The sequence below is a fragment of the Clytia hemisphaerica genome, unplaced genomic scaffold (assembly GCF_902728285.1).
Source record: "Clytia hemisphaerica strain Z4C2 unplaced genomic scaffold, Clytia hemisphaerica genome assembly, whole genome shotgun sequence".
In the NCBI taxonomy this organism is placed as follows: Eukaryota; Metazoa; Cnidaria; class Hydrozoa; order Leptothecata; family Clytiidae; genus Clytia; species Clytia hemisphaerica.
The window spans coordinates 507,743-530,476 of NW_027103598.1; the positions used below are offsets into that span (position 1 = coordinate 507,743).

General features: G+C 35.7%; 3 protein-coding genes across 3 annotated transcripts; 2 read left to right on the top strand and 1 right to left on the bottom strand.

The window, feature by feature from the left end:
* Window positions 1-2,290: 2,290 nt before the first annotated feature.
* On the bottom strand, window positions 2,291-10,623 carry LOC136801892 (complement component receptor 1-like protein). Its single transcript, XM_067058568.1, has 9 exons — window positions 10,267-10,623; window positions 9,894-10,088; window positions 9,264-9,356; window positions 8,947-9,150; window positions 8,526-8,705; window positions 7,521-7,649; window positions 4,476-4,631; window positions 3,361-3,642; window positions 2,291-3,094 (listed from the first exon to the last, which is right to left on the bottom strand). Exons 1-9 carry the CDS (start codon window positions 10,328-10,330, stop codon window positions 2,907-2,909), a joined length of 1,491 nt encoding a protein of 496 aa, XP_066914669.1. The 5' UTR covers window positions 10,331-10,623; the 3' UTR covers window positions 2,291-2,906.
* On the top strand, window positions 5,152-7,499 carry LOC136801893 (uncharacterized). The gene is made up of 2 exons (XM_067058569.1): window positions 5,152-5,547; window positions 6,283-7,499. The coding sequence occupies exons 1-2, from the start codon at window positions 5,328-5,330 to the stop codon at window positions 6,987-6,989; spliced, it is 927 nt and encodes a 308-aa protein (XP_066914670.1). The 5' UTR covers window positions 5,152-5,327; the 3' UTR covers window positions 6,990-7,499.
* A 1,964-nt stretch (window positions 10,624-12,587) lies between the features above and the next one.
* On the top strand, window positions 12,588-22,399 carry LOC136801858 (uncharacterized). Its single transcript, XM_067058521.1, has 6 exons — window positions 12,588-13,077; window positions 15,490-15,938; window positions 16,547-16,645; window positions 17,594-17,719; window positions 20,310-20,369; window positions 20,937-22,399. Exons 1-6 carry the CDS (start codon window positions 13,061-13,063, stop codon window positions 22,397-22,399), a joined length of 2,214 nt encoding a protein of 737 aa, XP_066914622.1. The 5' UTR covers window positions 12,588-13,060.
* Window positions 22,400-22,734: the final 335 nt, after the last annotated feature.

The following is a 22,734-nucleotide window of genomic DNA, read 5'->3' on the forward strand; positions in this document are numbered from 1 at the left end:
TTCTTTCCGACATTTCTCGAGGATATCTTCTGAGACAGGAGCTCTAATTTTCTTCTTAGGAAGATGAAGAAGGCCTTCTTGGTTAGATACTTTCAAAAATTCTGAGTAGTTTTTTGACATATCAGGAAGAGCTTTGAACTTAGCAGCAATGTTTGCACTGGACCTGGCGCTCACCACGTGGAGATCTTGCACAGATAGACTACTGCATGTATAGGAAACGTTGGCGAAACAGCATCCCCAACTGCCAAGCTTACTCGTCTTCCAATCCAATTGGAAGTGATCATCGCATTGTATCGACTATGATTCAAATGAGTTTCCGAGCACCAAAGCCTAACCGGTCAAAACGTCTTAATTGGCAAGTCATACGAAATGACATAGATCTTGGCACTAGGATCAGAGCTTTTTGCGAGGCTTTTGAAAAGTGATGTTGCCTACGACCAGATTATGTTGTTCTGCAAATTCGCGTAAATATTTGCCGTTTCTGTTAAAATCATCATGGAAGGAAAATTTGCCTTCTAGTCTAGCATTGAAATCTCCTTGGATTAGCAACATGTTGTGATGAGGTATGGCTCGTTATCAGATCAAGAGTTTCGTAGAAGTCAATGACCTCTTGTTCAGGTCTCAAGTTGTGAGGTGAGTAGCAGGACAAGACACACGTTTTTGGGTTGCCTTTGAAGACAGCAATCATAATATTCTCGTCAATAGAGTCTACAAAAGTTAGTAAGGGTAGAATGGAAGAGTGGACTACAATGCCAACACCGTGAATGGATGCTCCTTGCTCATTTCTTGTGGCTGAGGAGGTAAAGAGTGTGCAATTGCCAAGGTCATGGGAAACAATTTCAGGATCGCTCGGTTTATGAACGTAACGGTGTTCTTGGACACAGAGTATTTTGATATCGTGTTTTGACACAAGATGGTTAAGTTCTTTACGCGAAGATATGGTTGAAAGAGTTCTGCAGTTTAACGTACCAGTTTTGTACGATTGAGAGGGTTTGGATAGCTTGACACGTCGAGTTCTATTAGAATCAGGTCTTCCAGAAGGATTGAGAGCTGGTTCGTCATGGGAACTTTCATCAAGACTTGATGCGTCAAGTAGAGGATCAAGGGCTTTAACCTTGGTGCTTCGAATGGACTTTGTCAAAAACATGCTATGTATAAAAAATTGAATATTGACACCAGATATTTTTAAACTTCAACCTCAAGAAAGCCACCGTGCCACAACGTGCCACCAAAAGATTTACAGACCACAGTGGAGCTATGAGACTCACGTCTAATATATATCAATCTCAGCTCGTCTCGGAGATATATTGGAAAGATATTCCCAATTCAAATTTTCGTGTCATTATAAGCATTTTGTTTGATTTTACTCGTCTGATGATGTTTTTCTCACACCAAATTTCATAAATGTATTCGCTTGGTATTCTAGCATTTATTTTCAAACTTTTAGCCAGCAAAATTACGATCAGAAAAAGTTAGAGAACTTTTTAGAAATAAGAGTATTAATTATTTTTCGAAATCAGAGTCCTTCGAGCCGCCATGACAGTTGTCCTTTCCGGACAAAGACTGTACATCGATTGTTTTTCTGAAACAATAGAAAGACAATACTCCGCTCTCCACCGTTTCATTCGATGTTTATCCAGAGTCTCTATAATAAATCCATGGTTACAATCATCACTTGCCTCGTTTTGAAATTATTGGCATGGTGATTACCCAGATTAACTCCCAGCGGATTTTATTAAAACTACTTCCTATTCATAAGAAAATAATTTAATATCTCAATAAACATAATCACCATGGTATTTTTTTGAATACAAGGCAATTGATGTTCGTGACGTAATTTATGAAAATGTCTATAAGCCTGACTTTGCAAAAGTTGTGAAATTGTAATTTTCGAATATGGCCGAAGGTGATTTTGACCGTTTTGACTGAGTTGAGTAACAGATCCGAGGGGTAAGTACTCTCTACCAGAGCATAGTACTCTAGATCAATGAATTTTGAGAGCTCCCAAGATATCGGGTTTGATAACAAGTGAAAGGGGGAAATATCCACCTGACCACTGAAAAAACACATTCACAAGTATCTTAATAGCCATCTAGAAAAATCTAACCAAAAAAAGCGCTAGACTAATTCAATTACTGACTATCGGATTATTAATAGTTTTAGAGTAAGTAGTTTTACAAAATCTCTCCAATCGTAGCTTAAATTGCGAGGTTTCACCATCGTTGAGAATCTACACTGAGCTCTCATTCCACACTGAGTCAATAAAGGTAAAAAAGTTTTTAGATAGAAAGTTTTATTTGTAATGTATAAAAAATAGAAAGAAAATCAAAAATGAAGCATATAAATATAAATTCGCAGTAAAAACTAATTATGTACAATATGCGGCGAAATTCTTTTGTCTGTTAGTCATTTTTGGTAGTTATGTATCCACCAATACAGAGATTTCATAAATCAAATCCTTTCTAGCCTGCACCAATCCCCCCCATACACTTTTATGAGAAAGAAATTTATAAGAACACCAAGTTTTGGGTTTCTAAATTGCTGATTATTTAATAAAAATCAAGGAAAAATAAATCATCTTAACTTCAGCTCAAGTTAACTGGTGCTAGCATAAGGAGAAAAATATTTTAAAGTAGGTTTTCAACAAAGTACAATCGTATGGCTTTTCAGACATGGTTCAGGCTAGATTCTGATAGAAGTTCTGTTCAGGTGTGTTGGTTCTTGTTGGAATTGTGCTCTTGTCTTCAAAATATCATGATATTCCCCTCTTTGTTTCAGTCTATGATCCTTTTGTGGTCTATTCAGTAAGTCCAGAATTTTGACTCCAAAATTATCTCAAATTAGATAAACGATTTTCATAGTTCTACACACTAGATCGAAAAAGGCTTAGAAATTATATAATGTAGCTATCGGGACTTTTTGATGACTTCGTTTGCAAGTTTGCGACAGGTCTTGCAACAGACACGTTTTTCATAGTGAGGAAATTCACAAAGTTTCATTTGTTTAGCGAGATTGCAAGTATTCTGTTGATCTTGACAGTTATTGTCATCAGTACTTGTTGAGGATTCTTCACCTGTTGAAATGGATTCGTTGGCTAAAAAGACAGAATCAAAAGTAATCATAGAAACTTTGCGTAAGCACCTAAGTATAGAACTTAGAGAGCTTACAGATTTCAATATCCAGTTTAAGGAAATTCGTAGAGTTTTGAAGTCTGAGGTATCCTCAGTAAAGAAAATTAGTCTCTACCCCAAAATGACCTACTTATTTGGCCCTTATTGGTGTATTATTCTGTGTCTGAGGTGGAAATATAGCCGACGTAAAAGGGTACTTGGATGTGATTGGTCGAGAAAGCAAGCTTACTGTTCTCGTCTGCAGCAACTTTCAAATTAGCAGTTGAGGTCGATGATCCTGCAGCATTGAAAGCTATACAATCATATTTCCCTGAATCACTCGTTACCAGCCTCTTGAAAGTAATAGCGCTGTCAGTACGAGTGATTCGTAACCCGTCAACTCTGAATACATCATCATTCTTTTGCCATTGGACTCGAGGTTTAGGGAAGCCTTCAACTTGGCAAGTGATGGTAAGAGATTGTCCAGATTTGGCGTTGGTTGAGGTTTGAGAAAGTTTGGTTGTTGGTTTAACTGTAATGAATAGAGAAATAACATTGGAATGATCAATTTGAACTTAGAGTGTTAAACTAAGCCTAACAGTAATCAATCCCGAAAATTGTTGCAAACTGTTGCCTTAACGAAACCTTAACGAGGAACAGCTTTCTTTCCCATGCTAATCAATATTAGCCTTTAGGTTTAAGGATTTGTTCTTTCATGGCTTGATATTTTAGATTTCAAATAGACAAAGGATGCAACACTGATTAAACTCTTGACAAAAACCAAAATTATAAATGAAACAAAAACCGAGCGATCCAATCCAGAAACGCTGATAAAGCATCACTCACCATAAACAAGAACATCAAGGGAATCCTCTCCCTTTTGATTCCCATCCTTTAACACCGGCCCTTATTAAGCCACGAGCCCAGAAATAACGCCAATAAGGGCCGGCGTAAAAAGGGCCGATAAGGTAGTTTGTATAAACGACTGGAAGAATCCGGTGTTCTGGCCTCATAGAATCCCCGGCTAGCTACGCATAAACTTTTACTTTTTGTTTATTTCCACTTTGTCTGAATTAGTCGTCTAGCTTGCTAGACTAATTTGGTATTATCAATAAATGTAATTGACTTGCAAAAGCAATTAATGCAAAGCATGATGGGATTTTCATTTCTCGGACAAACAGTAATTTTGATGTCTATTTTTAGAATCACTGCGGTATGCTATTAAAAAAAAGACCAACAAGCGTTAAAGCAAAAACTAAGAACTTTCATTATGCTCACGTTACAAATCTTAGAATGTGGAAAATTCAATCATGTTTTCTTGCACGAATAAAATACTTGACCTTGAGAAGTGAATACAACACTCACCAAAAACACAAGATGCATCACCGTTTCCATCCACTTTCATAATTTTCCCTTCAGTCTGGCATTCGTCGTTAAACTCGCTCAGTAAAATACACACGCCAGGTTCTGATGACCATTCCACTGTCGGAGGGCCTACACATGCAATCTTTGATGAAATACCTACACGGAATGGTAAATATGATATCACAAAGGATTGCCCCTTCTTTCATAGTGCCCGTACGCTCGAAAATGGCAAATTTTTAAATCCCCCTCCCCTTGTACGCTTTCGTACGCTTTATGTGTACCCCCCTTCAGCGTACGTACGCTTTTTAGTACACCCCCCCCCCCCTAACGAAAGTCGAAACTTGAAACTCTTGTAACAGTAGAATATATAGGTATCCAATCGTATTTAGAAGAAAGTCTCAAGAAATTTAAAGAATCTATAAGATGAAAAAAAATACCAAAGGAGAAATGAAAAATAACAATCGCAAAAATAATTTTTAATGTGAAATATTGCGTTTTTCTCTCAAAAAAGACAGGAAAAATTGCGAGCGTACGTACTTCTCCTCAAGGACCCCCCTCCCCCTCGTACGCTTTCTTACGCTTTTGGGAGTACCCCCTCCCCCTCTCGAGCGTACGTACTTTTTAAATGGTCCCTTGGAAAAAAAAAACTAGAAAAAAATCGTTTCCGTCTTTTTATAATTAAATTACATTCCATTCACACAAAAAATGTCATAATTAAGAAACATTAAGTCTCGTGATTTCAAAATCAATTTGCAAAAGCGAGGTTTGTTAGAAAACGATTAAAGCAAGAGCAATGTAAAAAATAACTTTTAGTGGAAAAGTTTTCTTTACGTTCGAGGTTATTGCGTCAAAATGATTTATATGGTTGAATATTTAAGTGATGTTTGTACGTTCGGTGTGGCATGTTATATCATTTTTGGATTTGCTATCATACCTTCATTTGTTCGATACCCAAAACACACTTCGGCAGTTCATTATGTGTTTTTGTTGTTTCATTTTTGCGATGGAATTCTCGGATACATATTTCTGATGCTTGAAAAAAGCTCATTTCATTTGTGGCTTTTATGTTTCGGTAAGTATATAAACACTAACAAAGTCCTCGATCATAATATTTCTGCATTATCGAAGTGGTATTCAAAAAAGTTTTTGTTATTTTGGAGCATTGAATTTTTTTTTTCACTTTCATTTTCCAAAATATTTTGAGTTATACTGCCCCCCCCAGCGGCCAATTTTTTTGCTTTCCCACCCCTATTTGATCTCCCCCTTGCTTATCCCTAAAGTCAGCGATTTCCCATCTCAAGCAAAAGCAAAAGATTTTCTAGGCTTGCCAATTATTATTTAGTTATTTAAAGATATACAAATGACAAAAAAACAGGCTTTTTAAGATGAAGAAGCAAGCTTACTATTAAGATGAACAATTTCTAATAATGAAAAGTCAAGTAAATATGTTTTGCAATGAAGTCATCCTATCGCAAAATGAATATATTTAAACAAAAAGCTTTTAACAATATAAAAAAGACAGAAGTTTTCTTTTTCCACTTTTGAAATGTCTTTATAAAACATTTCCCCTGCTAAAAGTTTTCATTTGCCCCCCATTTGCCCCCTACCCCCCCCCCCCCCCTTCCTGAATTTTTCCATGATTTCCTCCTTACCTCCCAGAAAAGGCAACCCCCCCATTTAACACTTTGTTTTAATGTCTTCCTCTCTTCTTAAAAGCTATGTTTAGAAAAATACGAACTGCAAATGTTTTGGAACAACATTAATAATTAGTTTGCTGTATAATTAATAAATATCTTTCTTTTTTTAGAATTTATTGCTTCTATCATGATTTCGATCTTTCTGAACTTATCCTCAATTGAGAGAACGTGGTGTTTATCGTGGGCAGTCTTTTCTCTTATTCAAATAAGGATTAAGAATGGTTTACTTGGACAATTGAAATCACTCGACCGAAATGTACCCGATGATAACGCGGTAGATTGGATGCAATTCCTTGATCACAAGATCTCAGAGAAACCCAAAGTTATAACATACTGTCAAGTCTTTGAACCTGATAAATTTGTTTTGCCTTCAAGAAGAATCATATGGAGGGAAGAGAAAACATTCGAATATAATTATTGGATTGATTTAACGGATCAAATTGAAAAAGAGGATTGTGACAAAGCGTTAATCATGAAAGTGGAGTTCGATGTCCAGTTTGATGATGACGAAACAGAAAAAATGTATCAAGAACACGTCCAAAATTTGTTGGATGAATTACCAGAGTACTGCAAGAATGGGAGGAAAGTTGTCCAACGTATAATCAAAATTGACGACCAAAAGACAAATGAAGTGGAATATTTTTATGACAGTATGTTTTTAAAAGCATACGCAAAATTGATTTTTCAAACATTGCTTTTCCCCGCCACTTTAATCAGATTATTCAGCTGGGTTATAAAGCAGTTAAATTTGATTTTTTTTGTCAAGAGTATTATGATCAAGAAAGTAATTTCCAGCAGGAATATTGAAGCGTGTTAGTAAAACTAAAATATGAGAAAAAACTATATGAACGGAAATTACCTAAAACCTAAAACCCTAAAATAGCCGAGGCACTTTTCCCTCGTTGGCTCATTAGAAGTTTTAAAGCTCAGGTCAAAAAAGTGTCCCTTTGGAATTTGCATTTCCTCTTAATGATCTTCGTTAGATGGTACTTTTTCTCTTTTCATATTATCAAGAATTTAGTAAGAGTTCGAATTTCACTCCAGTTCTCAGTTTAGAGGTTCCCGTCTAAAAAGAGATCAGTGGATTGTTTTTTATCTCATATTGCTATCAAGAAAGCTTTTTCTTCTTTTATAAGCTGCAGATCATCATAAAGATGCTTGGAGATTAATTACAGGTTTTCTAAACCCTATCCATATTGTTGGATTTTCCCACAAAAACTCTCATGAAAATTTGTACCTTTCCTGTAAGTAATGTAATTTGAGAAAGAACACATAATGAAGCAATGAAAGAAAACGAACGTGGTATCACAAATCCAAATAATTGAAATTGATGATAATTATTTCTTACCTCTGTAATAGAACCCACTGATGCAATTGAGGGATAATTTGCTTCCCACTGGGTATTCTCCTGTTGTCAATCGAGCATTTGGAGGGTCAATCATTCCATTGTGTAAATGAATGGATGGACATTTCTTGGCTGAAAGCAAAAAAATGTATGTTTTATCTTTTCTATTCATAGTGAAAACCAAGTAACCTCTTGGATATATCACATTTCTAGCAACTGGTTGATTCTTCATTGATTCTGCACACCAAATGAATACCATGAAACTGAATCTCTCAACAAATAGTGTGAATCCTATACATTCCCAATAGATTTCTGAAACAAAACTTATAGACCATGTTCAAACACTACGGCTTGGCTACGCTTAGGTATGGTTTTTCTTACGATTAAGAAATGTTCTTATTGGTCTTGAAATGTGAAGCGTATCTGTTTCTACCCGTTTTTGACGTTTCAAACTTTTGGTATCCGGATAATGTTTCGTAACCGTTTCATTTCCAACTGTAATGTCTGAATACAGTCAATAATTTATCATCTAACTAAATCAAAAAAGTAATGGCCATCATAAACAGTAACCAACCATAGTGTCCTAGTAGGTTGGTTCCCCTCCCTTGAAAATTGAAAAAAATCTCTCTGCCCCCCCCCCCCTTTTAGTTCCCCTCACTAAGGTTTTTTAAATAATTCCGCCCCCTTTTGAATTTTTTTTTGATTTTTTTCTCATAACATAATACTGCTTCTATTCATGTTATCTCGTCCCTATATACAAAGAAAAATGTAAATTGTCACCACCAGAATATAAAACACTATTACATGTTTTTAGCTTGAAGTTGAACAGATATATTTTATGTTTTAACACCAGAGTAACAGAAAATTTTTTTCCTCAGATTTTTTCTCCCCACCCTTTTGATTGCCCCTCTAGAATTTTGAAAACGATTTTGCCCACCCTTTTCCCATTTTCTGAAAAAAATCCCCCCCCCCTTTTAAAAGGGAGGGGAGGACACTATGCCAACTTACGTAGACAACTCGGCCATGTACCGCTCCACACTCCTCCAATGCCACAAGACAATTGATGATCACCATGCAAGATTTCGTAGCCTTGGTTACAACTAAAAGTGACCGTTTGCCCAACTGCATACACATCCCTGTATGGTTTAGCGGTACCATGCGATATGTCGCTATGCTCACATATGTCAGCTGAAAAAAGAAGAAATATTCCATGAATGAATGAATTTTGTTTTTTAACTTTCACATCTGACGATTGCTAGGAGCATGAAACTCCCGAGTAATGTAAATTTGTAAATTTGCAACTCGTCTTGTAAGATTTTAATGGAAACGCACTCTTTGGTATCGGGCACTTTCTGTGTTGATTTGTTCACTAAACCAATAATTGATAGAGCTAATCTTATAAAAAAACATCTAGTGAAAGTTTCCTTACGTTGACAGACAGGGAGGGTACCATAATCCCATCCTAATGCACGGCGACAACGTGAAAAAGAAGTTCCTTTCTTGATAGAAAACCCTTTGTCACATTGAAACAATATGCTGGCGCCTTCACGGACCCAACCAGGTTTGCCGTCCACGTTTAAGGGATTGACCTGTTTCACTGTGCCATGTAGAACGGATGGTAATTTGCAAATTCCTGAAAGATAAAAATAAAAAATCGCTTTCTACAATAAATCTAAAGATGAAAAATAATAAAATAAGGGAAAAAGTAAAACACCAGATACTAAAGTTCACAAGAAAGACACATACTCATTTCACAGCTGACTCCAATATGATTTTGATCGCAACTACATCTTCCTTGATTACAAAAAGCATCATTTTGACAACGGTTGTCACACAAATCTATAAAGATTTAAAAATATCTGTAAAAAACTGTATAATTGTAATGTGGTGCTAAAATATCAGACATCATGTTGTTTGGTGACATAGTGGTATATCCGAAATATAAAAAAACCTTTTAGTACCATGGGGTTCTAATATTCTAATATGGCTGAACGTGCGCAACGCACTAAGGCTCAACTTCAGTCGCTTCAAATTATTCAAAGGCCCGATTGTAGCAAAACAAACTAATTTTAAAACTCATTATTAAAGTCACAAAAGATCGTTTTGGCGAAAAACTTGTCCCCAGGCCCCAAAAATCTAAATTTTTGAAAAATGAAAAAACACCCCCAGATATTCACCCAAGGAACAAGTGTGCCAAATTTCAGCCAAATCCGACAATTTTTGAAGTCTCCAGGCTGCCCCAAAGTTTTAACCTCGTTTTGGCGAAAAACTCTTCCCCAGGCCCCAAAAATCAAAATCTTTGAAAAATGAAATTCACACTAAAATGTGATAAATGTAGGAACTCATCAGAAAAAGAATTTGAAAAAATAATTTTACCGTAACATTTCAAAGGGGCTGGACTGAAGTTACCATTTTCTGTACATCTTGTTTTGTGTTTTGTGGCACTACTCCCTTTGAAATGATACCCGGATTTACATTTGTAATATACAACATCATTTGTATTATATTGTTGTTTTGGTGCTGGTGTTGAGATTAGCTCAGCGTTCTCCAACGAAGGTGGGGAGCAGTGATCTATAAAGAAAATTTTTTTAAACGCTCAATGAAGGATATGAATGAACTTTCTTATTGAAGAATCTCAATTGAAAGTTTCAAAAGTAAACACTGTCTCATCCTTGATTGAAAAACAACACAACTATTTCAAAATTGATCTTGCATGATCTAGCCAAAAATAAATTATCATAATACATACTTTGTGCTTTGACTAATGCAAACAGTGAAAGCATGAAAATTTCTTTGAAAGTAGAGAGCCACATTCTATCTATAGCTGTTTCAAGTGGAAACTTTTTAGCATATCTAGAAAGAAATCAATAGAAAAACATACACTATAATACAGATCATGATCTTTGGAAGGACGCAAGAAATGTCCCGACAGTTAGCCACACTAGTATTATGCCAAAATGTGTATCAAAGATTAATGCTGTGAAAGCGCTTTATTGTTTACTTGACTTGTGAGCAAAGGAATGCCAGCTAGTTTAAAACACAGACGTGACGTCACAGGTCAGTGCTGACAGGTCAATTTTAATTACTATATATAAAAAACGCAAAGATAATGTTTGAAAAAATTTAATAATATTAAAAATCATTCTGAAGCATTTCCATTACATATAATATTTACAGAAGCATGTTGTGATCATATGTTACAAACGGGTTACAATCTTCAAGTCTGTGGTTTGTGCGACCTGTGACCAAAGTCTACGACCTGCAACCTGCGACCTGTGAGCTGCATTTTGAACTAGCTGAAGGGATGCTAGAAACCCAAAAACCTATGTAATTGACCTGAATGAATCAATTGCTCAGAAAAAGCAATTAATTGCTAAGGGATCTTTTGTGCAGATGTGCAGAATTATCTTCACTCCAGCCCGTGATCAAGGCCCGACAAATCGAAGCTCTATATCTCAGGAATTGAATAACACATTTTGATTGGTTGATAAGCTTGCTCTTGCACGTTAGCAATCAGCCATTTCAATGCTCAAGTTTTCAATTTTTATTTAATTTAATAAAGGGTATCAAAGGGCATCAAACATTGGCCTTCTTTAGAGCATGGAGAATCTAAAATGCAGTCAAAAGATGATCAAGCGCAGTCAAATTCTAGTCAAATGCCAACAACAAAACAGTCTAACGACAATCGAACCAATCGAATATTACTGAGAAATTTTACATTCGCCTGAGATTCGATTCGATTGTGTTCAACAATCGAATTTCAGTCATTTGATTGCTCTTGACTCTTGAGTTCGATCATTGATTCTGTTCAATTGTGATTGTCTGGCAATACTCCTTTAGGTGGACGGGATGATCTATTGCATAAAAACTCCATACTTTGGTGGATGCAAATAGAACCAGCAGGAAATTAGATATTATCTATAAATAAGTTTTGTTCAAATTGACACACTAACATTCTTTAGAATTAGCACGCACCATACTATAAAGTATCAGGGTTTTATTTCCATAATATGGAGCAGATAGTTTCCAGCCTGAATGGATTAAGTAATTTAATATGCGGAGCTGAGTCAATAGGTTGTCATGTTCTCCGAAACAACTATTATGGAAATAATACCCTAATAATTTATAGCATCTCTTGCAGGAAGATTTGCAGCATTATCGTCTGCTAATTTGGGAGAATGTAAGCCTGCCAATTTGAAAAAAATTGCTGTAGGGAACAAAAAAATAGATTTCAAAGATCAAAGAAATCTATATTTCCCTTCAATTCAATTAAATAGCAAGTTTTGGGGCTTTGAAAGTTTGTAAATATAAATGGTGGCTTTCATGAGCTAAATCTTGCTACCATTTTCAACTTTCCCCAACTTGCCTTCCTCGAAAATAAAGAAGAAATAATTTGCATCACCATGGAACACATGACCTCGCCCACTGCTCTTATAAAATGACGTTTTCTAAAAAATGAGTGTGATTATTTACGTGGGTCCCGTGCCCTCGTGGGTCCCGTGGGTCCCGTGCCCTCGTGGGTTCGTGCCCCCGTGGGTCCAAAAAAAAAACCCGTGGGTCCAAAAAAAAAACCCGTGGGTCCAAAAAAAAAAAACCCGTGGGTCCAAAAAAAAAAACCCGTGGGTCCAAAAAAAAACCCGTGGGTCCAAAAAAAAAACCCGTGGGTCCAAAAAAAAAAACCCGTGGGTCCAAAAAAAAAACCCGTGGGTCCAAAGAAAATTTACGTGGGTATCTCGTGGGTCCAAAAAATTTTTACGTGGGTATCTCGTGGGTGCAAAAAAAAATTACGTGGGTATCTCGTGGGTCCAAAAAAAATTACGTGGGTATCTCGAGGATCCAAAAAATTGCGACAAGACTCTATGTGTATAGACTCGCGCCGAACAAAAACCTTATGAGTTCTTTAAGTACTTTAGAGTTGTAAGACTTTTCAAGAGAGGCTGTTTTCCTACAAAAGTGTGTATACAATCGTAACGTATATATTTTATTACAAGAGATGTAAATTTCCTGAATTTCATTGGTAAGAAAATATTATTGATTGAATAATTGACTTTATGTAAACATAGACTATGACAAGCCCACCCATTCAATTATTTTTGAGCTTTTTCTTTTTTAAGAGTCTATAGTAGATTCCCGGTTATTCCAGAGGGGGGTAAGAATTTACTTCGAATAACCGGAATAACTGAAAAATTCGTTCTCTGGATCGAAGGAGAATATTGAACTTTTGAAGAAATTGCTCGAAGAGTGCAAATAACCATGAATATTTAAACCTGATTTTTTGAAGAAAAAAATATCTTACACTATACTACAGCATTTCATAAAAAAACCTAATGTAATGCAAATGTGCACAGGGCTTTATAGAGCCCGGTTTCTATGAAAAGTGGAAACTCTTTGTTTTGTTTATTTCAGTTATCAAGGGGCGCGGAGAAACCAGACAAAGATTCGAATTTCGAACGTTTTTTTTTTCGAATTCGATCAGCTCGTCTTGTTGCACGTTGGTTTTATTTATTTTGATTTTTTTGCAATTTCTGCGTGGATTGCCAAACATGGAAAATCGTGAGAGGTAAGATTTTTACTATGATCATTTCAAAATTTCATTCTTCTGTATATCTGTTGGCGCTGTTTCATATTACTACTACTGCTATGTACTACGCTACTACTAACCCAGAGGGGACAGTTAAGTCGTATTTATGTCATTTAAACAGTTGAATCTCGAGAAGTAGTACCACTTTTCTTCGGTCCCCTGAACTTCCTTACCCTTCTTAAGCAAAAAGTATTCGGGTAAGTAGTACTACTACGGATAAGTTGTACGTGGCTATAAATTGACTGACCTTTTTTCCTAAATTTGTATTGTATTTTATTCGACTTTCTTAATGAAAGAAATCTTTTTTTAAACTTAACTTTATGATCTCAACTTTCTCTGTTGAGGCCCGCTAAGTAGGACAATTTGAGCATGGTTTCAAAGAAGATTTTGAATTTGGCTGTCTTTAAAAAGGTTCCTTTACTTAGACTCTTTAAACACTCATTTATCTACTTTCCTTTCTTGTTTTCCAATTAATTGCACGCTTTGAGGGCGTGCCAAATAAGAGAAAATAGCCAATCGTATGGTTATTTTTCAAATTGTACCCCGGAGGGTACTAGGGTTGTCGAATGAGGGGTATGTGCGGACGGGACCTCCGAAAACCGACCCCGTAGAGAGACAGATTTTTGCTGGAAAGGTGACCCTTAGAGAGACTTTTTGAATCTCTTTTTTTTCTACAATATTTTTTTGATTTTTGAAAAAAGTCATATCCTTAGAGTGAGACTTTATTACAATTTTTTTTCTGGAAATCTAAAAAATTTCCTAAAAATTCGACCCTTAGAGAGACTGATTTTTTCGACCCTTAGAGAGACTTTGAAAGGTGATAAAACCGACCCATCCGCACATAACCATCATCCATTTTTGCCTAAGTAGTAGGGGGAATTTTGTTCGATTTTTTTAAATCGCTCGATTGTTTTATTAGAAGCACTTGTTTTACATTTTTTGAAACATTTAACCTTAGAGAAATCGAAATTACGATCTTTAATATTATACGATCGAGATATTAACCCTTGAAAACCGTGCTTTTCAGCCAGAAACAGCTGTTTTGTGCAGTTTTTGCGCTTTTTGAAGCTTAATATCTCTACCGTGAAAAGTACAGCTCAAAATCATATATTTACGCTGTGCCGACGAATCGAGATTCTATTCATCGCGCAATCAGCGAAGACAAAAGTAACCATGACGACCATCCAAGATCTTGGATGAGCGTCATAGTCGATATTTTTATTCCCGTCGTTGAAAACAGAACTTACAAAAAGTCATCAATGCTTTGTAAAAAGAGTCAGTGATAGAGAATCATAACATAAAGTCTGTCTATTATTTCGATTCGATTAAAGTGACATTTCCATAATTAAAAGTTTAGTAATTACTGTTATACATTTGGGGATCATGTAAAAGATTTCTTTCGAAAAAAACTCATTTCAACCACACTTGGAGGTTTCTTGGGAATTCGTAAATAGTAAACTGTATACTGATACAGTCTGCTAGACATTAATATGGTAATATTTGCTCTTCATCTTTGATTTTTTCTACAGTGATTAGATTGACACATGTGCGATAAAATTTCTATTATTTGTCTTCAGAGGTTACTATTTTCTTTGAAAACTTAACCTCTGATACTCAGGGTACAATATCTCGAGTTAGGTACTGAAATCACCTATACTTGCAATATATCTCTAATCCTAATTTTTTGAGAGCTTTCCAAAAATATACAACAGGCCTCCGTTTTCTCAAGCTAAAATTTTCATTAATTTTTAACCCTATGATTTTTGCCTGAGACCGTCATATTTGTCCGAAAATCACACCAAAGTGTCCGAAAAAAAATTGGAAACATCGTAATTTCGATTTCTCTAAGGTTGAAGTTTCCAAAAATGTATAACAAGTGCTTCTAACAAAACATTCGAGCGATTTTACAAAATGCCCTCTACTAAAGTACCCCCCCCCCCGGAATTGTACGCTTATCCAACCTATTTTTCCTACTAACTTTTTTCATTATAAAATACTAACCACACAATAAGTAGCCAAATTTAAAATTTTCACAATGTTATAAGTCAATACATATTACTGGTCAAAAATTTTAAGTCAAAAGCTTTTAATAAGTAAAAGCTATAAAAATGTTGCTGTGGCGATTTCAGAACTCAGAATTACAAGAACAAACTGTTTAATTTTTTGCGGATCGTTTCGAGGGTTTACGGCTTTACGGACTGTCGGTTTTTTACCCGCAATGCTCACATACCGTATTTCCTCCAATAATTGCCGCCCTCTATCAAGCGCCACCCTCTAATAAGCGCCGCACCTAAAATCACGAAAATCAAGTAAGCGCCGAAGAAATACGGTACATGAGTATATCAACGGTATTAACTTCATTTCGCATCTTTATTTTAATTTTTCTTTCAGTTCTGGCACAGAACCACAATTTCCTTGCGATGATCAAATAGTCGATGTACCTGGTGATGGGCATTGTTTAATATACGCGTGGGAGCTCTGTCTACATGCCAGCTCCCAAAATGACATCTCATATATGAGTCTCAAAGATATGCTCGAGAGAGAACTCAAATCTAATAAAGAGACATACATGAAATTTTTGATGAAAGCTTCAAAAATTGATTATGATATAAATGTATTGAAATACATTTACAAGAAAACCTCCAACAACGATCTATGTGACATTCTGATATTGGCTCTCAGTAATGCTACCTCACTCTCGTGCATGATATGGGAAGAAAGGAACAGACGTTTCACAAGAGCACACACGATATTCCCCATCTCTGGATCTTCCAATGACAGAATACATGTTCTCAAACGCAACGATCATTATTTGGCCATCGTGGACACAAACAATAAAGGTGAAACTCGTTTTAGCTTTTAAACAACTTTAGACACTTTTGTTTTGAATCGAATTTTTAGAACAAAAATTTAGATTATGTAATAAGACAAGCCATTGATCCAGCAATAAATTTTAAGGTTTTTAGAAGAAAACTACGTAGAGGCGTAAAAATATTATAACTTGATTAAATTAGTGTATCGGTGCAGTATAGCTGGTAGTAAAATGATTCTTCCCTATACGAATAGATTTTGCTAAATCAACTTTTATGTTATACATTTCAGTGTCGTAGGAAGCCTTTTGATTTTCTTGGGGGGAGGGGGTGAAAGTTAGTGACACCTCAAAAGCCAACTGTTGTTCAGAACGAAGAGCGAGGAAATTCTGAATATTCACGGTCCTAGAATGCCAGAAATCTTACTCAAAAAATGAAAAAGATGAAAAATTCAAAGGAATATTACTCCAATTCTCACAGTAAAACATCTCCAAAAAAATTATTTGGGGCAAAGCCTCCCTGACCCACCCCCTCCCCCGGTAGCTACAGCACTGCATTTAATATTGGAAGGAACTCTATTCTGCTTGTTTTTCCGAATTTCAAGCAACCTAAACCTGTCAAATCAATTCATATTCTAGAATCTTCCGAGCATATTTCTCTGATGCACAGCCAAAGATTGTTAAAAGAGAGCAAAGCGAAGCTTAGTGGTTACGAAAATCGCGACCAAAATGAAAGTGGTAAGAATTATATTTTTTGGCATTTATTGGTATATCATGTATTCCGGGGGGGGGGGGGTACTTGGAAAAGAATTGAAAACTTTTCGAATTTCAGACCCATTCAGGGTGACTTTTTTTCGCTCGCTCGCCAATTTTTCGAATCTCATCGGCACACCTCCATCGGTCCTCAAGGGTAGTACTCCTGGATGTATTATTCAGAGGAAACAGTAAAAGTTTAGGGAAACTACCGTCAATTGGGGGTAACTTGCAATTTACCTGTCAAACATGCAATCGCAAAACGGACTACCGTATTATTGCTCTTCCTTGTGAATGACAATTTTTAAAACGAAAGTAGATTTTCCGAGAGCGAAAGAAAAAGTCTACTCTGCGGAGAAGTTTTGTTTGGTCACGTGATCTCGTATTCTTTTTGTAATTGGTCTTTGAAACTTGAACGCCACGTGGGTCTCTATCGGAAAATATTAGTGAGAAAGTGAGGCACCCCGCGGTGCAGCGTGGTATTTCAAATGAAAAAGTGCTAACTAGAACTAGAACTTTATAAAGACAGTTCTTATAATTTTAGTAATAATGACAATGGTTTTCAACTTTTTAAATTGTCTTTCACGAATGTTTTACAGAGTCTCTTGATAATCGACAGTCTTTAATCGTGAAGGATATTTGCAGCAGAAAAATCATTGGATAAGAAGAAATCCAAATTTACGGGTTTGCAATTAAAGAAGTTAAACTTCACATCAACTTTTAATGTTAGGGTACAGAGATAGAGCAAGGTATTTTTCAATGTGCTTTATCCAGCTTCGCTATTACATATCCCTGCCTCGATCAACAAATTTTTTTTGAATGTTTTTTTCATTTAGGATGAAAGCTTTTCGAGGCAAAATTCGAAGTGTTTAAAATATGTTTTGCGAGAATTTTATGAATTCAAGCTAATTTATGTATCTGATTTCTTAATAGAAGACGATGATGTTATAATTGTGCGAGAGGTAAAACCGTTGAAGATTGATGATGAAATCGAAATCACCAAAGAAGTTCCAGCTAATCCTGAAAATAAAAATAGAATCGGCAATTCCATCAAAACCGGTAAATTCTATACTATACATTTTATATAGAATTGTTTTTATTCATACTTTAAATTTAAATATTCCTTGAGCTTTTTTGGGCCCCTTCAGGCCCACGTGTTTTAGGCAGGGCAGTGTGGTGTGTAGTGATGTGGCTTTAAGTCAATCTTTTTCTAATTCTAATAGCTAGAGGACATAATCTAGTGTAGCTGAACCAAGGTTTTTTTATATTTTCGTTCACTCAATGTCAAAAAAGTGAATTTTGGGCATTTTTTTTGATACTGTAAAAGAAATTATTTCAAAATCTTTTGTGTTACAACTTAATGGGCGTTTTATTTCAGTCAACTCAGGGGGCTACGCCCTCCTGTATGGTCCTTGTCAGATATAATCGACATTGGCACTTAAAGTGTTAAAAGAAAGTTAAGTGTAAACTTCCTTAACCTGAGTATCAGAGGACAAGTTTTCTGTGAAAATATTGACCTCTGACGACAAATGCTATGATTTTCATCGCGCATGCCCGAACCATTTGCAAAATCTAATTGTTATCATGTCAAAGAACTACCTAAGAATTATGGGATGGAGAGAATTCATACACCCCTGTCTCAGTGACCTGGTGGGAATTTTTTTGCTAGTGGGGATAAATAAAGAGACATAAAATCCAATGGGGTTATCAAAAACGGGTTTTTTTCCACTGGGGATACGAAATTCTATTGTTCTTTATTCGAAATATTGGTGGGGATGAGACATTTAAGTCGATCAGAATTTAGTTTTTTTACGATTTTCAATGGGGATGGGCCTTTTTCTAGTGGGGACGAATTTCTATGCTATTTTTCCGCCGGTGATGACTTTTTGGGCCTGTATTTCCAGTGGGTAGGGGGTCCCACCGGTTCTGTGAAACAGGGGTGTATTCATTGCCTTTACTTGCTACAGTCTTATTTAGCAAATAATAAACCTTGTGCTCAGAACTAAAAGAATTACACCATTAGAAAGCTCTTGATTTTCTAAAAATTATGATATAAAAATCGCATCTTGAACAAAACAAAAGACTTGACATTATTTTCTTAAAGCTTTCGGTCGTGTTCAGATCTGAAAGTTTAAGTTTAAGGTTTAAGTAGTACTTTGTTGATATGGGAATTCAATTATAATCACTTTTCTTTTGTCATCATCGATTGGCGATCTCGAGGAATCTCCTTTCCTAACTTGAACGTTATATGTATGAAATAAAGACCTTTCTTAATTCCCTTGGGAATATGTTTTTTCATACCAAGAGCCTTTAACCTGATTGGCCTTATGGGAGTATATGTGCAAGAAAAACATATATGCCATTCTCAAACTAAGAAACTAAAGTCTGTCCAGATATAATTGGCAGTGGAAACAAGAATGCCTGTAACTTTTGATAGTCAAATATAATTATAGAAATTTTTTTTGCTTGTTTTAGAGAATCAAAAGCGCTATATTTGATTGTATTCTTGGTTTAAAAATTTCAAGATTTTTAGCGGTTAAATTTGCGATTGCAAAAATTGAGCTTTTTATCTACTTATGCTATAACTTTCATTTTTACATCAATGGCAGTTCAACCTTAGATTAAGAAGTTTGTTAAATTTCAAGGCAAACAGAAAAGTCCTTCGGAAGATATGGGACCCGAAATACCCCTTGGTAGCACTTTTCTGTGAAATATCAAATCTCCAACTTATTGCTAAAAAACGGGGGTAGTGATATCATTGATATAACAGTTTTTGGATCATAACACATTTTATGATCTTTTTAATGACCTCATAGCCAAACTGTGTTTAGTGTTTTGGGAATTAGCAAACTTCTTTAATGACTTTAAAATAACAAAGGCAATATAAGTTCATGCTTATCTTTTCAATAAAAACAATTATACTGTGATTTCACTTCGTTTCGAAATAATCAATGATACCAATAATACCAATGCACCGAAACATTTTCCAACTTTTAATTGCACTGTTCAAAAAAGATAACACAACCCCCGTTTTTAGTAATAAGTTGGAGATTTGATATTTCACAGAAAAGTGCTACCAAGGGGTATTTCGGGTCCCATATCTTCCGAAGGACTTTTCTGTTTGTCTTCAAATTTAACAAACTTCTTAATCTAAGGTTGAACTACCACTGGTGTAAAAATGAAAATTATAGCATAAGTAGGAAAAAAGCTCAATTTTTGCAATCGCAAATTTAACCGCTAAAGATCGCGAATTTTTCAACCAAAAATACATTCAAATATAGCACTATTGATTCTCTAAAACAAGCAAAAACAATTTCCATGATTATATTTGACTATCAAAAGTTACAGGCATTCTTGTTTCCACTGCCAATTATATCTGGACAGACTTTAGATACTACTATCTCTATTTTCTCGCGTATTTTGTTATAACGTATTTTTCGTCCCTTAAGGGTGTATTGGCTTATATCTCTTTATAGAAATTACTTTTAGCTGGCTCAAGTTTACTTCCATTTTAACAAGAAGAAAAATCAGCAAATCCTGGGTCGAACTGGGTTTTTTTAAACTGTTTTTTTTTAAGAGCGAAGCGATGTCGCGCCAGCGGCATGCGACGCTGGCTTGCCAGCTAGTACATAATAATTTTCTTATTTAGGTTATGGCAAGAAGTTTCAAGGTGAAAAGAAAAGAACGACCACTGTGCTGCCTGAGCCAAGCAAGTTTTTCATATTACATTTTCATATTTTGACCATTAGTAAACCTAGAATTACTTCGGGAAATGAGGATTCAGAGTGACTCTTAAGAGACTTTTATGGACTTTTAAGGCGAACCCAAAAAATTTTTTGTTTCCGGTCCACCGGGTGACGAAAAAAGACACTCTCTCGGCCGGCCGCGAAAAATTTTTTTGTGCTAAATTTCGATCCCAAAACTCGATTTTTTAAAGCACTCGTAGAAGTTAAAAGGATGGTATTTTTTTGCCTTAAATCTGCAGTAATTTGACACCAAAATGCAAATTTTGTAAGAAAAACTTTGAGTACGATGTCAAAATAATATTCTAATAATTGCCTGAAAGAGGGCCGGAAATTTCTGGGTTTTGATACTTTTAAGATCGGCCTGTAAAACTCCTATTGTTTTTGACTTGAAATTTTGAGCTATTGTATTATAGGTATAATTTAAATTTACCAAATGTTCAACTTTTACTGGTAAATTTTCAAACAGCTCGAAGTCCATCGTGGGATAAATTTGTCTTTGTAATCAATCATTACCTCTAATCTCTCCATAGATCCTATAAAGATCGAAGTCGAAATTCCGAAAGAAGAAGAACTATCTGACTCTGAATTACCTTCATTTCCACAACCGTATTCTCCATCGACCTATTTTCCAGAGGAAGAAGAAGAAGAAGAAACAGAAAGTCAAGAAGCTATTTCGGAAACAGTCCAGCCTAAGTTTCAAAGAAAAATTCCGCGGATAATTTGGGAAGGAAAGTCAGTAAATGAGGTACCAAACATTCCTTACGACATTGATGACATAAAGGTTTACCATGTCCAAAGCTCTGATGGTCTTTTACCGCAAAAATTGAGAGACGGTAGGAATTGGAAGCCTGATTCCAGAACAAGTTGGGCTGGCTATAAGTCCGTTCGATATCGTGAATGCAGAGGTGGATTTACTTGCTCCAATCCTTCATGTCCTTATGTTAAAAAGTTTGGAAAATCAAATACTGTTTCGTTTGATAAAAATCATTATTGTAAATTCTGTCAAGCATCTGGGATTTACGAAAGGTGCGAAGCAAGGAAATATATAGCCTATACACACAATCCTAATGAAGCTTATGTGTACCACTATGGCTTCCATACTTGTGTACCAAAAGAAATCCATCAGGCTCCTATCAGCGAAATCGTACGCGAAGTTCAAAACAACCCATCTGTTCGACCTACTGAAATCCAGACAAATTTGATTCTTTCAGCTATCCGGAATAGAGATTCCTGGGATGAAATCATGCGTACCGCGGCACAAGTGGCAGATACAAGAAAAATTTCTAACGAGAAATCAAAGCAGAAGAAGGTTGTTTATCCTTTAGGTGAAAATTTCAAGGGTGTATCTGATTTGAAAGAATTCACCGACACAAAGGACAAATTTTTGATATACGATATCAACCGAAATAAACAATACATTTTCAAAAGCTCAATGGATTCTTTGAAAATTGCAAAAGATATGTGCGAATTAGACAACGTTTTGGAGAATGAGTATTGCCATTTTGATGGCAATCACAAGAGAACTCTGAATTTTATAACCCTAACCGCAAGTACATATCACCCACTGCTGAAAAGACAAGTGCCGCTTGCTTCGATGCAGTGTAAGCATGAGGACGGCGAAACAGTTGAGACATTTTGGAGAGTGTTCAATAAAGCCTACAAAGAGGCAAACAGTTGTACTAACCGTTTCGAGCCCTCTGGATGGGTGACAGACATGGCGACAGCGAATTTTAACGGGTTGTCGAAAATGTATGGTGAAGATGTGCTTGAAAAAGTAAAGGGTTGTGAATTCCACTACAAACAATCAGTAGAAAAGAAAGCAAAGACTTTAGGCGAAAAAGGAGACGAATTTCGCGCAAAGTCTTTAGAGCTATTGGAAGCGGCAACTGAAGAGGCATACACAGCCTTACATAGAGAACTTGAATCTTTTATATCAGGTATTGTTTTACTCGCTTTGCTACTCCTTCAAACGAAGAAACTTTCGAAAATTTGACAAAACACGAAAGTTTCTTTCCGCGAAAGTTTCTTCGATAAAGGGCTCTGACCATAGTGAAAAATCGTTTTTGGAATTTGAAGATAAAACCTTTTGTTTTCACCTACTTAACATTTTAAAAAAAGACTCAGTTTGAAAAATCTTGTTTAAATATCATAGTAGTGTTAGTTAAATTTTTTCTGAAAATCTTTCTCATTCAATGTGTAAAAAAGTAATGATTGGTTTTATCAGAGATTTGGGAAAGGAAGATAGGTATCGGCGTATTCATGTATAGAAATATGTACTGTCATAGTCTTTTGTTTCTTTTGAAATCATTCAAATATAACTACTATAAC

What these genes read in the sequence shown, in the direction of transcription:
- LOC136801858 (XM_067058521.1), top strand. An exon ending in CGGCAATTCCATCAAAACCG is followed by an intron (nt 17,720 to 20,309) that starts GTAAATTCTATA and finishes TTTCTTATTTAG; the next exon opens with GTTATGGCAAGAAGTTTCAA. An exon ending in CACTGTGCTGCCTGAGCCAA is followed by an intron (nt 20,370 to 20,936) that starts GCAAGTTTTTCA and finishes ATCTCTCCATAG; the next exon opens with ATCCTATAAAGATCGAAGTC.
- LOC136801892 (XM_067058568.1), bottom strand. Translation starts at nt 10,330, where the DNA reads ATGTGGCTCTCTACTTTCAAAGAAATTTTCATGCTTTCACTGTTTGCA. An exon ending in AGCCCCTTTGAAATGTTACG is followed by an intron (nt 9,357 to 9,893) that starts GTAAAATTATTT and finishes AAATCTTTATAG; the next exon opens with ATTTGTGTGACAACCGTTGT. An exon ending in TGATGCATCTTGTGTTTTTG is followed by an intron (nt 3,643 to 4,475) that starts GTGAGTGTTGTA and finishes TATTCATTACAG; the next exon opens with TTAAACCAACAACCAAACTT.
- LOC136801893 (XM_067058569.1), top strand. Translation starts at nt 5,328, where the DNA reads ATGATTTATATGGTTGAATATTTAAGTGATGTTTGTACGTTCGGTGTG. An exon ending in TTTGTGGCTTTTATGTTTCG is followed by an intron (nt 5,548 to 6,282) that starts GTAAGTATATAA and finishes TTCTTTTTTTAG; the next exon opens with AATTTATTGCTTCTATCATG.